The sequence below is a fragment of the Arachis ipaensis genome, chromosome B6 (genome assembly GCF_059453495.1).
Source record: "Arachis ipaensis isolate K30076 ecotype BB chromosome B6, ASM5945349v1, whole genome shotgun sequence".
Taxonomy (NCBI): domain Eukaryota; kingdom Viridiplantae; phylum Streptophyta; class Magnoliopsida; order Fabales; family Fabaceae; genus Arachis; species Arachis ipaensis.
The window spans coordinates 107645825-107663430 of NC_142441.1; the positions used below are offsets into that span (position 1 = coordinate 107645825).

The 17606-nt window shown below is 40.1% G+C and overlaps 1 protein-coding gene and 1 non-coding gene across 2 annotated transcripts; both read right to left on the reverse strand.

Moving 5' to 3' along the window:
* Window positions 1–1799: 1799 nt before the first annotated feature.
* Window positions 1800–2492, reverse strand: LOC148562231 (uncharacterized). The gene has a single exon (XM_088490837.1). The coding sequence runs from the start codon at window positions 2490–2492 to the stop codon at window positions 1800–1802; it is 693 nt and encodes a 230-aa protein (XP_088346963.1).
* An 11031-nt stretch (window positions 2493–13523) lies between these two features.
* LOC148562232 (small nucleolar RNA R71) lies at window positions 13524–13631 on the reverse strand. The gene has a single exon (XR_015887801.1). It is a non-coding gene; the product is annotated as a small nucleolar RNA R71 (small nucleolar RNA).
* Between the last annotated feature and the right edge of the window lie 3975 nt (window positions 13632–17606).

A 17606-nucleotide genomic window follows, 5' to 3' on the forward strand; every position in this document is an offset into this window, starting at 1 on the left:
GAGAGATTAGCTTCTTGCGGCGGCCTCTTTAAGAATTCTCACTGTCTCCTTTCAATGCAGGGCACCACAAATTCAACGAAGTGCGCTGGAAGAATGAGCAGGGGCTCATTGTGGTAGTTTCTCTCTGCTAAGACGGGGAACATCCGCTCACAATAGCGGTTAGTGAATCGTGCGGAGTCCCGTGCGGGAAATTTCTTCTCTGCTTCATCAACTCGGATGGTCCTCTTCACCCGCTTAGTAGGTGGCTTGACCCTTGAGGATGGTTGCACCTTAGCTGGTGCTCTTTTAGTTCCCTTCTTTGTCGGTGTCTTGTTAGAAGCCATCTCTTTTCCTCTCTTGATGGCTATCCTGAAAAAGGAAGAAAAAGAAGGAATATTAAACTGAGAAAAATAAACACCGAAAGTAAGAAAGTACAAGTGATAATGAATGCCAGAGAAAAAGAAAGTGTCTTAAATACCTGGTAGCTACAATATGCAAGTAAGACATCAATTAAAATCATGAAGGCATATCACTAACAACTAGATGCAAGAGGTATAAAAGCATGCAAGTGACAAGCACGAGAAGAACAGCTCAAGCATCAATATCAACAAGAATAATCACATGTAACAAAATAATGAGCACTTTTATGATGAAAATGAATGAATACGAAACTCAATACACATGGATTGCAAGGGTTGTGAAAAAGAAGCATTAAGGTGCAAGAATAAGATGGAAAATAAATCAAGATACCATGAGAGTTTTTTCACAAACACTTGGTGTGCAAATTAAAAATAGGAAGTAAGGTAATCAATCCAAGTGTATAGGAGACCCAAAATAGGATGCCAATTGTCAAAGCACACCTCATAACACAAACAAGCTAAGAAATAGCAAAATAATCACCCAAATAAAATTCCAATTCTAAAATAAAAATGCAAGAGAAAAGAATGAAAAAGAAATGACAAATAACAAAACTAATACGCAATTAAAAATAACTAAAATATTCAAGTGCAAGAAACAATAGAAGAATTAAAGAGTAGAAGAAAGGAAGAAAAGAAACCTTGAAAAGAAGATGAAAAGAGGGAGATAAATGGGAGTAAGAATGAGATAAGAGGGGTCAGAAGAGAAAAAGAAACGGAAAGGAAATTGTGGCTGCCGGAGTTTGTGGTCCGACGGTGGTGGTGGAGGGGGGAAGAAGGAAGAAGTAGAAATAAGGAAAGAAGAAGAGTGAAAGAAACGGAGGTCTGGGTAGCGCGTTGGTTTAATTGATTCGGCACTGTGGCGCATGTGCGTTGCCCACGCGTATGCATGGGTAAGCAGAAATCTCAGTGACGCGTACGCGTAAGTGCTCGTTGTGCCAAACGCACGATTCCAGCATAGTGCCGGCACAACTCTCGAGTTTTTGTACCAGAGTGCGCCGAATTGCCATACGATGCGTGAGCGTCGCTCACATACACGTGTGAGATGGTGAAATTGCTGATGACGCGTACGCATGAGTCACGCGTACGCGTGAAGTGGGTTATGCGCCAGGCACCCCACCCGCACAGTTCCAGTCCAACTCTCGAGAAAATGTACGAGAGAGTGCCAGCATCCCCATGATGCGTGCGCGTCAATGACGCTTACGCGTGGGATGCTCCTTTTTTTTTTAAATAACTCAAAACAAAAGGGAAACATGCTTATGTGAAAATGATCAAAGGTAATGAATGAAACAAATATAAGCAAATAACTAAAATAGAACTATGAAAAAGGAAGATCATACCATGGTGGGTTGCCTCCCACCTAGCACTTTTCTTTAACGTCCTTAAGTTGGACGGTCCATAGGCTCAGTGCTCTTCTTTTGCTGGATCCTTCAAGAGGAAGATCTCTAGCTCCTTGTTGTTTTTCACTTTTGCACCATGGTACATCTTCAAATGGTGGCCATTGACTTTGAATAAGGTAGGGCTTGAGGGGTGACTTAGGTGGACAACTCCATACGGTTCCACCTTCTCCACCACGTAAGGTCCATCCCACCTTGACCTCAGTTTGCCCGGCATTAACCTCAACCTTGAGTTGTAGAGAAGGACTTGATCCCCAGCTATAAACTCTCTCCTTTTGATGTTCTTATCATGCACCGCCTTCACCTTTTCTTTGTAGAGCCTTGAGTTTTCATACGCTTCTAGCCGAAGGCACTCCAATTCCTCCAGCTGTAATTTTCTCTTAATTCCGGCTCCTCCTAATCCTGAGTTGTATTCCTTCACAGCCCAGTAAGCTTTGTGTTCCACCTCTATCGGAAGGTGACAAGCCTTTCCGTAGACTAGGCGAAACGGACTCATGCCGATAGGTGTCTTGTAAGCTGTCCGATAAGCCCATAGCGCATCTCCAAACCTAGAGCTCCAGTCCCTTCTATGAGGTTTAACAATCTTCTCGAGTATGCGCTTGATCTCTCTGTTAGACACCTCGGCTTGGCCATTTTTTTGGGGATGGTAAGTTGTTGTCACCTTGTGAATGATGCCATGTTTCTTCAACAAACCTGTCATTCTTCTGTTACAAAATGAGAGCCTTGATCACTCATGATTGCTCGTGGTGATCCAAAGCGACAAATAATATTATTCCAAACAAAAGAAACAACCACGTTAGAATCATCAGTACGGGTAGGAATTGCTTCCACCTACTTAGAAACATAATCAATATCTAACAGAATATATAAGAAACCATTCAAGTTTGGAAATGGACCCATGAAGTCAATACCCCGAACATAAAAAATTTCACAAAACAACATGAGTTGTTGGGGTATCTCATCCCTCTTGGATATGTTTCCAAACCTCTGGCATTAGTGGCAAGAGTCACAGAAAATATTAGCATCCTTAAAAAGTATGGGGCACCAAAATCCACAGTCTAAAATATTTCTTCGAGTTCTTTGAGGACCAAAGTGTCCACCACTCTTGGAAGAGTGGCATGCCTTTAAAATAGACTGGATTTCAGATTGTGGAACACACTTTCTAATTATTTGGTTAGCACCATATCTCCACAAATATGGGTCATCCTATATGTAATACTTGGACTCGCTCTTGAGCTTGTCCTTTTGATGCTTAGAAAAATTTGGAGGAAATGTACGATTAACCAAATAATTAGCTATGGGTGCATGGTGCACGAAATTGTGATCATCAACAATGGTGCCAAAGGACTTAGAGCTCTCAAACGTGAATCACACTTTGTCACAATTCCGCACAACTAACCAGCAAGTGCACTGGGTCGTCCAAGTAATACCTTACGTGAGTAAGGGTCGATCCCACGGAGACTGTCGGCTTGAAGCAAGCTATGGTCATCTTGTAAATCTCAGTCAGGCGGATTCAAAGGGTTATAGAGGATTGATAATTAAAAGATAAATAAAACATAAAGTAAAGATAGAGATACTTATGTAATTCATTGGTAGGAATTTCAGATAAGCGTATGAAGATGCTTTGTTCCTCTTGAACCTCTGCTTTCCTATTGCCTTCTTCCAATCATTTATACTCCTTTCCATGGCAAGCTTTATGTTGGGCATCACCGTTGTCAATGGCTACTTTCCATCCTCTCAGTCAAAATGTTCCAAATGCGCTGTCACCGCACGGCTAATCATCTGTCGGTTCTCGATCATGTTGGAATAGGATCCATTGATCCTTTTGCGTCTGTCACACGCCCAACAATCGCGAGTTTGAAGCTCGTCACAGTCATCCCTTCCCAGATCCTACTCGGAATACCACAGACAAGGTTTAGACTTTTCGGATCTCAAGAATGACCGCCAATAATTCTAGCCTATACCACGAAGGTTCTAATCTTAGATTAGAAACCCAAGAGATACACATTCAAGCTTATTTGCATGTAGAACGGAAGTGGTTATCAGTCACGCGATCATAGGTGAGAATGGTGATGAGTGTCACATAATCATCACATTCATCATGTTCTTGGGTGCGAATGAATATCTTGGAGAAGAAATAGACTTGAGTTGAATAGAAAAACAATAGTACTTGTATTAATTCATGAAGAACAGCAAAGCTCCACACCTTAATCTATGGTGTGTAGAAACTCCACCGTTGAAAATACAAAAGTGATAATGGTGTAAGCATGGCCAAATGGCCAGCCTCCAAGTTCTAGGGACTAAATGTCCAAAGATGTGTATACAATAGCAAAAGGTCCTATTTATAGAGAACTAGTAGCCTAGGGTTTACAGAAATTAGTAATTAATGCAGAAATATTCTTCCGGGCCCACTTGGTGTGTGCTTGGGCTGAGCATTGAAGCTTCCATGTGTAGAGACTTTTCTTGGAGTTAAACGCCAGCTTTTGTGCCAGTTTGGGCGTTTAACTCCAGCTTTTGTGCCAGTTCTGGCGTTAAACGCCAGAATTCTTGAGCTGACTTGGAACGCCTGTTTGGGCCATCAAATCTCGGACAAAGTATAGACTATTATATATTTCTGGAAAACCCAGGATGTCTACTTTCCAACGCAATTGAGAGCGCACCAATTGGGCTTCTGTAGTTCCAGAAAATATACTTCGAGTGCAGGGAGGTCAGAATCCAACAGCATTTGCAGTCCTTTTTCAGCCTCTGAATCAGATTTTTGCTCAGGTCCCTCAATTTTAGCCAGAAAATACCTGAAATCATAGAAAAATATACAAACTCATAGTAAAGTCTAGAAGAGTGATTTTTAAATAAAAACTAATAAAAACATAATAAAAACTAACTAAAACATACTAAAAACATACTAAAAACAATGCCAAAAAGCGTATAAATTATCCGCTCATCACAATACCAAACTTAAATTGTTGCTTGTCCCCAAGCAACTAAAAATCAAATAGGATAAAAAGAATAGAATGTACAATGAATTCCAAAAACATCTATGAAGATTAGTATTAATTAGATGAGTGGGGCTTTTAGCTTTTTGCTTCTGAACAGTTTTGGCATCTCACTTTATCCCTTGAAGTTCAGAATGATTGGCATCTATAGGAACTCAGAATCCAGATAGTGTTATTGATTCTCCTAGTTAAGTATGTTGATTCTTGAACACAACTACTTTATGAGTCTTGGCCGTGACCCAAAGCATTTTGTTTTCCAATATTACCACCGGATACATAAATGCCACAGACACATAACTGGGTGAACCTTTTCAGATTGTGAGTCAGCTTTGCTAGAGTCCCCAATTAGAGGTGTCCAGAGCTCTTAAGCACACTCTTTTTGCTTTTGGACCACGACTTTAACCGCTCAGTCTCAAGTTTTCACTTGACACCTTCACGCCACAAGCACATGGTTAGGGATAGCTTGGTTTAGCTGCTTAGGCCAGGATTTTATTCCTGTGGACCCTCCTATCCACTGATGCTCAAAGCCTTGGATCCCTTTTTTTCACCCTTGCCTTTTGGTTTTAAGAGCTATTGGCTTTTTCTGCTTGCTTTTTCTTTCTCTCTTTTTTTTTCGCATATATCCTTTTTTTCTGCAAGCTTTTCACTGCTTTTTCTTGCTTCAAGAATCAATTTTATGTTTTTTCAAATTATCAAATAATATTTCTCCTTTTCCATCATTCTTTCAAGAGCCAACAATTTTAACATTCATGAATCAACAGTATCAAAAATATGCACTGTTCAAGCATTCATTCAGAAAGACAAAAGTATTGCCACCACATCAAAATAATTAAACTGTTTTAAAATTCGAAATTCATGCACTTCTTTTTCTTTTTCAATTAAAAACATTTTTCATTTAAGAAAGGTGATGGATTCATTTTCATTGCTTTAAGGCATAGACACTAAGACACTAATGATCATGTAATAAAGACACAAATATAAATAAACATAAAGCATAATTGTCGAAAAACAGGAAAATAAAGAACAAGGAAATAAAAGAACGGGTCCACCTTAGTGATGGCAGCTTGTTCTTCCTCTTGAAGATCTTATGGAGTGCTTGAGCTTCTCAATGTCTCTTCCTTGCTTTTGTTGCTCCTCTCTCATGGTTCTTTGGTCTTCTCTAATTTCATGGAGGAGGATGGAATGCTTTTGGTGCTCCACCCTTAGTTGTCCCATATTAGAACTTAATTCTCCTAGGGAGGTGTTGATTTGCTCCCAATAGTTTTGTGGAGGAAACTGCATCCCTTGAGGCATCTCAGGGATTTCATGGTGAGGAATTTCCTCATGTTCATGAGTGGGATCTCTTGTTTGCTCCATCCTTTTCTTAGTGATGGGCTTATCCTCATCAATGAGGATGTCTTCTTCTATGTCAATTCCAGCTAAATTGCAGATGTGACAAATGAGGTGAGGAAAGGCTAACCTTGCCAAAGTAGAGGGCTTGTTCGCCACCTTGTAGAGTTCTTGGGAGATAACCTCATGAACTTCTACTTCCTCTCCAATCATGATGCTATGGATCATGATGGCTCGGTCTATAGTAACTTCAGATCAGTTGCTAGTGGGAATGATCGAGCGTTGGATGAACTCCAACCATCTCCTAGCCACGGGCTTGAGGTCATGCCTTCTTAGTTGAACCGGCTTCCCTTTTGAATCTCTCTTCCATTGGGCGCCCTCTTCACAGATGTCCATGAGGACTTGGTCCAACCTTTGATCAAAGTTGACCCTTCTAGTGTATGGGTGTGCATCTTCTTGCATCATGGGCAAGTTGAATGCCAACCTTACATTTTCCGGACTAAAATCTAAGTATTTCTCCCGAACCATTGTAAGCCAATTCTTAGGGTCCAGGTTCACACTTTGATCATGGTTCTTGGTGATCCATGCATTGGCATAGAACTCTTGAACCATTAAGATCCCGACTTGTTGAATGGGGTTGGTGAGAACTTCCCAACCTCTTCTTCGGATCTCATGTCGGATCTCCGGATATTTGCCCTTTCTGAGCTTAAAAGGGACCTCGGGGATCACCTTCTTCTTGGCCACAACTTCATAGAAGTGGTCTTGATGCACCCTTGAGATGAATCTCTCTATCTCCCATGACTCGGAGGTAGAAGCTTTTGCCTTCCCTTTCCTCTTTCTAGAGGTTTCTCTGGCCTTAGGTGCCATAAATAGTTATGGAAAAATAAAAAGCAACGCTTTTACCACACCAAACTTAGAAGGTTTGCTTGTTCTCGAGCAAAAGAAGAAAGAAGAGAATGGAAGAAGAAGAAATAGAGGAGATGGAGGGGGCTTAGTATTTCGGCCAAGGGGGAGAAGTAGTGTGTATGTTGTGTGAAAATGAAGGAGTGAAGATGGGTTTATATAGGAGTGGAGAGGGGGGTATGGTTTGGCCATTATGGGTGGATTTGGGTGGGAAAGTGGTTTGAATTTGAATGGTGAGGTAGGTGGGGTTTTATGAAGGATGGATGTGAGTGGTGAAGAGAATGATGGGATTTGATAGGTGAGGGTTTTTGTGGAAGAGGTATTGAGGTGATTGGTGAATGGGTGAAGAAGAGAGAGAGAGAGGTGGGATAGGTGGGGATCCTGTGGGGTCCACAGATCCTGAGGTGTCAAGGATATCTCATCCCTGCACCAAGTGGTCTGCAAAAATGCCCCTCTCTGCCAATCCTGGCGTTAAACACCAGGCTGCTGCCCATTTCTGGCGTTTAACGCCAGCTTCTTGCCCATTCCTGGCATTAAATGCCAGTCTAGTGCCCATTTCTGGCGTTAAACGCCCAGAATGGTGCCAGACTGGGCGTTTAACGCCCATTCTGCTACCCTTACTAGCGTTTAAATGCCAGTAAGTTTCTCCTCCAGGGTGTTCTATTTTTCATTCTGTTTTTCAGTCTGTTTTTGCTTTTTCAATTGTTTTTGTGACTTCACATGATCATCAACCTACAGAAAACATAAAATAACAAAAGAAAATAGAAATTTAATATAGATAATTAAAGATTGGGTTACCTCCCAACAAGCGCTTCTTTAATGTCTATAGCTTGACAGTGGGCTCTCATGGAGCCTCACAGATGTTCAGAGAAATGTTGGAACCTCCCAACACCAAACTTAGATTTTGAATGTGGGGGTTCAACACCAAACTTAAAGTTTGGTTGTGGCCTCCCAACACCAAACTTAGGGTTTGACTGTGGGGGCTCTGTTTGACTCTGTATTGAGAGAAGCTCTTCATGCTTCCTCTCCATGGTTACAGCGGGATATCGTTGAGCTTTAAACACAAGGGAGTCTTCATTCACTTGAATAATCAATTCTCCTCTGTCAACATCAATCACAGCTTTTGCTGTGGCTAGGAAGGGTCTGCCAAGGATGATGGATTCATCCATACACTTCCCAGTCTCTAGGATTATGAAGTCAACAGGGATGTAGTGGCCTTCAGCCTTTACCAAGACATCCTCTACAAGTTCATAAGCCTGTTTCTTTGAATTGTCTGCCATCTCTAGTGAGATTCTAGCAGCTTGTACCTCAATGATCCCTAGCTTCTCCATTACAGAGAGAGGCATAAGGTTTATACTTGACCCCAAGTCATACAGAGCCTTCTCAAAGGTCATGGTGCCTATGGTACAAGGGATTGAGAATTTTCCGGGGTCTTGTCTCTTCAGAGGTAATTTCTGCCTAGTCAAGTCATCCAGTTCTTTGATGAGCAATGGAGGTTCATCCTCCCAAGTCTCATTACCAAACAACTTGGCATTTAGCTTCATGATTGCTCCAAGGTACTTAGCAACTTGCTCTTCAGTAACATCTTCATCCTCTTCAGAGGAAGAATACTCATCAGAGCTCAAGAATGGCAAAAGTAAATTCAATAGAATCTCTATGGTCTCTTTTTGGATTCTCTTCTGTATTGCTTGGGAGAATACTAGGAGGGAGTTCAGTAATTTTCTTACTCAGCTGACCCACTTGTGCCTCCAAATTTCTAATAGAGGACCTTCTTTCAGTCATGAAACTTTGAGTGGTTTTGATTAGATCAGAGACAATGGTTGCTAAGTCAGAGTGGCTCTGCTTAGAATTCTCTGTCTGTTGCTGAGAAGATGATGGAAAAGGCTTGCTATTGCTAAACCTGTTTCTTCCACCATTATTGTTGTTGAAACCTTGTTGAGGTCTCTATTGATCCTTCCATGAGAGATTTGGATGATTTCTCCATGAAGGATTATAGGTGTTTCCATAGGGTTCTCCCATGTAATTCACCTCTTCCATTGCTGGGTTCTCAGGATCATAAGCTTCTTCTTCAGAGGAAGCTCCCTTAGTACTGCCTGTTGCTGCTTGCATTCCAGACAGACTCTAAGAAATCATATTGACTTGATGAGTCAATATCTTATTCTGAGCCAATATGGTATTCAGAGTATCAATCTTAAGAACTCCTTTCTTCTGGTTTGTCCCATTATTCACAGGATTCCTTTCAAAAGTGTACATGAATTGGTTATTTGCAACCATTTCAATGAGTTCCTGAGCTTCTGCAGGTGTCTTCTTCAGATGAAGAGATCCTCCAGCAGAGCTATCCAATGACATCTTGGACAGTTCAGACAGACCATCATAGAAGATTCCTATGATACTCCATTCTGAAAGCATGTCAGAAGGGCACCTTCTGATCAATTGCTTGTATCTTTCCCAAGCGTCATAGAGGGATTCACCTTCCTTCTGTCTGAAGGTTTGGACTTCCACTCTAAGTTTACTCAATTTTTGAGGTGGAAAGAACTTTGCCAAGAAGGCATTGACTAGCTTTTTCCAAGAGTTCAGGCTTTCTTTAGGTTGTGAGTCTAACCATGTCCTAGCTTTGTCTCTTACAGCAAAAGGGAAGAGCATAAGTTTGTAGACTTCAGGGTCAACCCCATTGGTCTTGACAGTGTCATAGATTTGCAAGAATTCTGCTAAGAACTGATGAGGATCTTCCAATGGAAGTCCATGAAACTTGCAATTCTGTTGCATTAGAGAAACTAATTGAGGCTTAAGCTCAAAGTTGTTCGCTCCAATGGCAGGGATTGAGATGCTTCTCCCATAGAAGTCGGGAGTAGGTGCAGTAAAGTCACCAAGCACCTTCCTTGCATTATTGGCATTGTTGTTTTCAGCTGCCATTGTTTCTTCTTCTTTGAAAAGCTCTGTTAGGCCCTCTAGAGAGAATTGTGCTTTAGCTTCTCTTAGCTTTCTCTTCAAGGTTCTTTCAGGTTCAGGATTAGCTTGAACAAGTATGCCTTTATCTTTGCTCCTGCTCATATGAAAGAGAAGAGAACAAGAAAGTAGGAAATCCTCTATGTCACAGTATAGAGATTCCTTGAGGTGTCAGAGGAAAAGAAGAATAGAAGGAGGAGGTAGATAGAAGAGAATTCGAACTTATCAAGAGGGATAGAGTTTGAATTGCACCTTGAGGAGGAGTGTTAGTCCCTTAAATAGAAGGATGTGAGAAGAGGGGAAGAATTTTCGAAAATAAATTAAAAGATTTTGAAATAATAAAAAGAAATTTGAAAATTTGATTGAGATTTTCGAAAATTAAGATTGGGAAAGAAATTAAGTGATTTTTGAAAAAGATTTTGAAATTAGAAATAAAAAAGATACGATTGAGAGTTAATTTTGAAAAGGATGTGATTGAAAAGATATGATTGAGAATATATGATTGAAAATCAATTTTAAAAAAAGAAAGTTTTAAAATTAAAGTTGATTACTTGACTAAAAAGAAATTAAAAGATATGATTCTAAAAATTTAAAATTTGATCCTTTCTTAATAGGCAAGTAACAACTTGAAAATTTTGAAATAAATCATTAATTATAGCAAGGATTTTCGAAAATAAAAAAAATGGAAAGAAATTGATTTTAAAGAGATATGATTGAAAATATATGATTTGAAAAAGATTTAATTTTGAAAAATTATGAAAATTTGAAAAAGATTTGAATTAAAAACAAAATCTTTCCTCTAGTGTCATGCTGGCGTTTAACGCCCAAAATCCTATCTTTTTGGGCGTTAAACGCCCAGCCAGGTACCCTGGCTGGTGTTTAAACGCCAGTTTTCCTTCTTCATTGGGCGTTTTGAATGCCTAATTTTTTCTGTTTAATTCCTCTGCTGAATGTTCTGAATCTTCAATTCTCTGTATTATTGACTTGAAAAGACATAATTTTGAAAATATTTTTGAATTTTTAATGATGAAAAACAATAAAAAATGCAACTAAGATCAAATAAACAATGCATGCAAGACACCAAACTTAAAAATTGACACTAAAATACATAAAATATTTTTTATTTTTATGATTTTATAAATTTTTTTTGTGATTTTTCGAAAATCATATGGAAAAGAGAATAAAGAGATTCAAAACTTTTTAATAAGAATTCCAGGAATCATGCAATGTTAGTCTAAAGCCTCAGTCTAAAAAGATTAGACATGGCTAGCCAAGCTTCAGCAGGACATTACATTCAGCAGCTAAATTGAAGAGAATCAATCAGCTTTTGTGATGATAAGAACATCACCTTGAAACTCTAGAATTCATTCTTAAAAATAAAAAGAAAAGTACCTAATCTAAGCAACAAGATGAACCGTGATAAGCCACTATTTTATAGTTTATATTGTGTTTAATTGTGTGGTTTTGTCATGATCCTTACCAACTTATTCATCAATTTAGCATGCATTTAGATTTCCTTCCTGAATTTAGTACATGTTTGAAAATTGCTTCCTAGAGACTTTAATTATTTAATTTTAATTCTCTTTTATTCCATTCGATGCCGTGATCTGTGTGTCAAGTGTTTCAGGCTTTATAGGGCATGAATGAGATGGAGGTCGGAGAGGAAGCTAGCAAAAATGGAAGGAACACAAGAATTTGAGGAGATAACCAGCGAGAAGTGACGCGGTCGCATAGCTCACGCGACCGCGCGAAGGAGCGCCAAATTGCAGTGACGCAGCCGCATGGCTTGCGCGGCCACGCGAATTGAAAAGCGCAAGCGACGCGGTAGCGTGGACGACGCGAACGCGTGGAGAGGAAAAAGCGCAAGCGACGCGTCCGCATGGACGACGCGATCGCGTGACATGTGCGATCTGCATAATCTGCAGAATTCGCTGGGGGCGATTTTGGACCTTATTTTGGCCCAGTTTTCGGCCCAGAACAGCAGACTAGAGTCAGAGAATATGCAGAAACAACACATACATACATTCAGTAGTTTTAGATCTAGTTTTTTACTCTCTCTTAGGTTTTTTCTCTCTCTAGTTTTTAGAATTTTGATTTTCAATTGGCCTTAGAATTGGAACATTGAGAAGAGTTATTTCCTCATCAAGACTTCATCATTCTAGTTTGTTCTCTTAACTTGGTTTTATTCTTCCATGTTCTTCGCTATGTTCAATTTTTTCATTCAGATACTTTTATGATTAATTAATGCAAGGATTATTTCCTTTTAATTCAATTTCAATTCCAATAATCATGTCTTCTTTTAATTCCCTTTTATGTGTTATGGATTTATTACTTACAATGCGTGAGTAGTTTCATTACTTGATGGGGAATTGATTGAAAAGGAACTCTTGAGTTGGAAGGATTGAAAGGAAAATTGTAATTGGGTGAATTGTTGAATTGCTATCCTGTCACCAACGCCAATCCCTTTGAACTAAGTGGGTTATAACTCGTGAACGGATCTAGTAATCCAACTTGTTTGACTTTCCCTTACCTAGTAAAGGATAACTAAATAGAGTAACCGTTAATTATAAATCAATCTAAAAAATCACTCCATCAATGATAGAGATTCTAACTAATCAATTCCCAGTCAAGGCTTTTATTCATATCATTTAATTTCCCTCAGTTTACATTCCAATTTACTTACCTCAATTTCTTCGAACCTTTGATTAATAAGATAGCACCCTTCTCTGCAACTCGTTGGGAGACGACCTGGGACTTAAAACTCCCAGTAATTTTGATTTAAACTCTTTGTGACACATTTCTAAATTGATAGGCAGATTTTCGGTGAATTAAGAACTATACTTGCAACGTATCAATTTTAATAATTTTTTAATTCATCAGCTTCTGCTTCCCATCAATTTTTGGCGCCGTTGCCGGGGAGTTGCAATAGAGTGCTAATTTTATTAATTAGAATTTATTTATTTTCATTTTATTTAATTTTGCTACTATGAGCTGCATGTTTCTTCCGTCAAATGACACGTTCACTTCCTGATCCGCGCTTGCTAATATTCAATCCTGAAATTGAAAGAACAATTTCACGAATAAGGCGAGAACAGCGTAGGTTAGCCCGCTCTGAGGGCGGATCTGAAAGTGAATCTGAGGAAGAAACCTGCCCCCGTTCTACTGATTCGGTTGTTTTACGTGCAGAAAACATGGCAGCTAGAAGAGTTACCATTCAGGAGGAAGGAGCTCCTGATTTTACAATGCAACCGTTTCAAGCGCATCATCCAGCGGTAGCTACAGATTTTGAAATAAAGACCGCACTGTTAAATTTGATGCCCAAGTTTCATGGCCTACCTGCTCAAGAGCCTATCAAGCACTTGAGAGATTTCCAGGCAGCCTGTTCTACTGTCAGGCGTGATGGTACTGATGAAACTTCAATTCTGCTGAAAGCTTTTCCGTTCTCTCTTGAGAGAAAAGCAAGAGAGTGGTACTACACTCAACCTATAGCAAATGTATCCAACTGGGATACACTCAGAAAGGAGTTTCTAGAGAAATTCTTTCCATCTGAAGTTACTGATAAACTGAGGAAGGATATCTCTACAATTGTTCAGGATGACAATGAGACTCTCTTTGAATACTGGGAGCGCTTCAATAATCTTCTGGAAGCATGCCCCCACCACATGATTGACAAGATCGTGCTACTCAGCTATATCACACAAGGTATGAGGCCCCAAGATAAGACCACATTGGAAAGTGCCAGCAATGGGTCTATGAAGAAGTACAAGACCACTGATGAAGCTTGGCAATTGATCAGTGATTTAGCTGAATCTACTCGAAACCACAGACAGAAGCAAGGCCGTTCAAAAGCCGTTGCAGAAGTATTTTTTGGCAGAGAGACTGCTGCTCTAACTCAAAGCATTTGTGAGATGACCAACCTGCTGAAGCAAATGCAGTTGAATCAACAAGCTCAGCAAACTCAACCGCAGCAAAACCAACAACTAGTCCCACAAAGAATTTGCGGAATTTGTGCTGATTACAGCCATTACACTGATGAATGCCCGCAGCTCCAACAAGAAGACAACATGGTGGCATCCACTCACAACTTCTATGACCGCCCCAACCAAGGGTACAATCAAAGTGGAAATAATAACCATGGATGGCAGGACAATTCAAACCAGAATTGGGGGGACAACAATAACAGGGGAGGCAGAGATAATCAGGAAAATCAGAGGTGGAATAATAACAACAACAGGCAGCAAAATCAACCTTACCGAGCACCTCACCTGAGGCAAAACCAAGGACCACCGAACAATCAACAGCAAACCTCTCAATTTACTCATTCTTCTGTATCTTCTAATGAAGATTTATTACAAGCTTTTGAGAAAAGACAACTGGCCATGGAAAGTACCATCGTGAACACTATTAACGCCAGTCTGAATGGTCTCACCTCTACTCTGCAAGCTTTTATGACACAGCTTGGTTCAGCATAAAACTCCAGTAACCAACCTTCAAGCACCACTGGAATCCCCTCTCAACCATTACCCAATCCAAAGGGAGGTAGTAATGCCATCACCCTGAGGTCTGAAACTACACTGCAGGAGAGGAATCAGGAGGAACCAAGCTCACCAGAATACGCCTCAGCTGAAGAGGTGGTGGAAATCGAAGATGTTGAAGAGGAAGAGGATATACAGGACATAGCTGAAGAAGAGATAGCTCAACCACAAGAAGAAGCACCAAAAGGCGCAGGCACCACGGAAACCACTGTTCCCATTCCATTTCCACAGCTTGCAAGGAAGCCCAGGAAGCAGCTGGAACCTGATCCTAAAATGGTAGAGATATTCAAAAATGTCGAGGTAACTGTCCCCCTTTTTGATGTTATTCAGCAGGTACCTAAATATGCAAAGTTTCTAAAAGACTTATGTATCCATAAAGACAAGATTAATGAATTAGAAACTATTCCTTTATGTAGTTCTATATCTGCTTTAATGGGAGGATTACCTGAAAAACGTAGTGATCCAGGTCCTTGCATAGTTAGTTGTACTATTGGTAGTGTAGTAATTTATGATTGAATGTGTGATTTAGGAGCATGTGTCAGTATAATGCCTTTGTCCATATATGATGTTTTGAGGCTGCCTCCCTTAAAAAGGTCGGCAGCTCGTTTTGTGTTAGCAGATAAAAGCATTATTACAGTGGCTGGAGTTGCTGAAGATGTTTTGGTGAACATTAAAGGGCTCACATTTCCCACTGATTTTTATATCTTGGAGATGCCCCATAATGATTCAGATAAGCCATCATCAATCCTACTTGGAAGACCATTCCTAAAAACATCAAAATTCAAATTGGATGCTTTTTCAGGAACATACTCCTTTGAAATAGATGGCCGCATAGTGATCTTCAATCTAAATGGAGTCATTGACAACCCCCCAAAAGATCGTTCTATCTTCCAGTGTGATGCCATAGACGAAAGTGTGGCTGAAGTTCAAAAAGAAGAGTTTGAAGAGAGGCACACTAGACAAGGTCCAAGTGTGGGGACCCTCTTAACTGACAATGAGGACACTTCGCCATTTTCACAAGCCCCAGATAATCCATAGCCTGCCCATGATCAAAAGTTAGAATTGAAACCTCTCCCTCCACATCTCAAATATGCTTATCTCGAGGATGAGCAGAAGCTTCCGGTTATTATTGCAAGAGAACTGACTTCTCAACAAGAAGAGCATTTACTTGATGTGCTAAGGAAGCATAAGAAGGCAATTGGGTGGAGTTTGGCAGACATAGTGGGAATCAACCCTCAAGTATGCGAGCACAGAATATTTTTAGAAGAGGGAGCAAGACCTGTCCGTCAACCCCAAAGGAGATTGAATCCCACCATCTTGGAAGTTGTCAAAAAGGAGGTGACCAGACTATTGGAGGCCGGTATCATATATCCCATTTCAGACAGTGAATGGGTAAGCCCAGTACAAGTGGTGCCCAAGAAGTCCGGAGTCACTACCGTGAAGAATGAGCATGGAGAGCTCATAGCAACTAGAGTTCAGAATGCTTGGAGAGTCTGCATTGATTACAGGCGTCTCAACCAAGCTACCCGTAAGGATCACTACCCACTTCCATTCATTGATTAAATACTGGATCGCATGTCAGGTAAATCACATTATTGCTTTCTAGATGGTTACACAGGTTATTTCCAGATTCATATAGCTCCTGAGGATCAGGAAAAGACTACTTTTACATTTCCTTTTAGGACTTACGCTTATAAGAGAATGCCCTTTGGCTTGTGTAATGCACTAGCTACTTTCCAAAGGTGCATGATGAGTCTTTTCTCTGATCTTACTGAGGACTGTATGGAAGTTTTTATGGACGATTTCAGCATTTATGGTGATTCTTTTACCCTTTGCTTAGATGGATTATCTAGAGTATTAGATACATGTATTAATACAAACCTTGTACTGAATTTTGAAAAATGCCACTTTATGGTAAAACAAGGGATTGTATTAGGACATGTGGTATCTAATAATGGTATTTCTGTGGACCCAGCAAAAGTGAATGTTATTTCTAGTTTACCTTACCCCTCGTCTGTGAGGGAAGTCCGTTCGTTCCTTGGCCATGCAGGTTTCTACAGGAGATTTATTAAGGACTTTAGTAAGGTGGCACTTCCCTTATCCAGATTACTGCAGAAGGACATTGAGTTCGAGTTCAGTGAGGATTGCAAACAAGCATTTGATAAGCTGAAGACTGCTCTAACTCAAGCCCCAATTGTGAGAGGACCCGACTGGAGCCAGCCATTTGAAATCATGTGCGATGCTTCCAACCATGTAGTAGGAGCAGCGCTGGCTCAGCGTGAAGGTAAGGATCCTTTTGTTATTGCCTATGCGTCTAAGACTTTAGACACTGCCCAGTCCAATTATACTACTACTGAGAAAGAACTTCTTGCTATTATTTTTGCTCTGGATAAATTCCGGGCCTATTTACTTGGTACCAAAGTAGTAGTGTATTTGGACCACGCAGCTCTAAAGTATCTATTAGCTAAAAAGGAGTCCAAACCAAGACTTATACGTTGGATACTGCTGCTACAAGAATTTAATTTAGAAATCAAGGATAGGAGTGGTAATCAGAATTTAGTAGCAGACCACTTGAGTCGCCTTGAACATATTAAGGATGATTCTACTCCTATAGATGATTATTTTCCTTTTGATAACCTACAAGCAGTATCTGAGGTAGTCCCTTGGTATGCACCTGTTGCTAATTATTTAGTTAGCCGCACATTTCCTCCACATTTTTCTAAACATCAAAGAAACAAGCTGAAAAATGAGTCTAAATATTATATATGGGATGACCCATATTTATGGAGATGTGGCACTGACCAGATAATTAGACGTTGTGTGCCTCAATTAGAATTCCAGTCCATTTTAGAGGCCTGTCACTCATCTGAGAGTGGAGGACATTTTGGCCCTCAACGAACAGCTAGAAAGATCTTAGACTGTGGATTCTGGTGGCCTACTCTTTTTAGAGACGCTGCTGAGTTTTGCAAATCTTGTATCCCATGCCAGAAATTTGGTAATATATCCAGGAGGGATGAGATGCCTCAACACTATATGCTTTTCTGTGAAATTTTTGATGTATGGGGCATTGACTTCATGGGTCCATTTCCAAATTCTAGTGGATATTTT

What these genes read in the sequence shown, in the direction of transcription:
- LOC148562231 (XM_088490837.1), bottom strand. Translation starts at nt 2,492, where the DNA reads ATGACAGGTTTGTTGAAGAAACATGGCATCATTCACAAGGTGACAACA.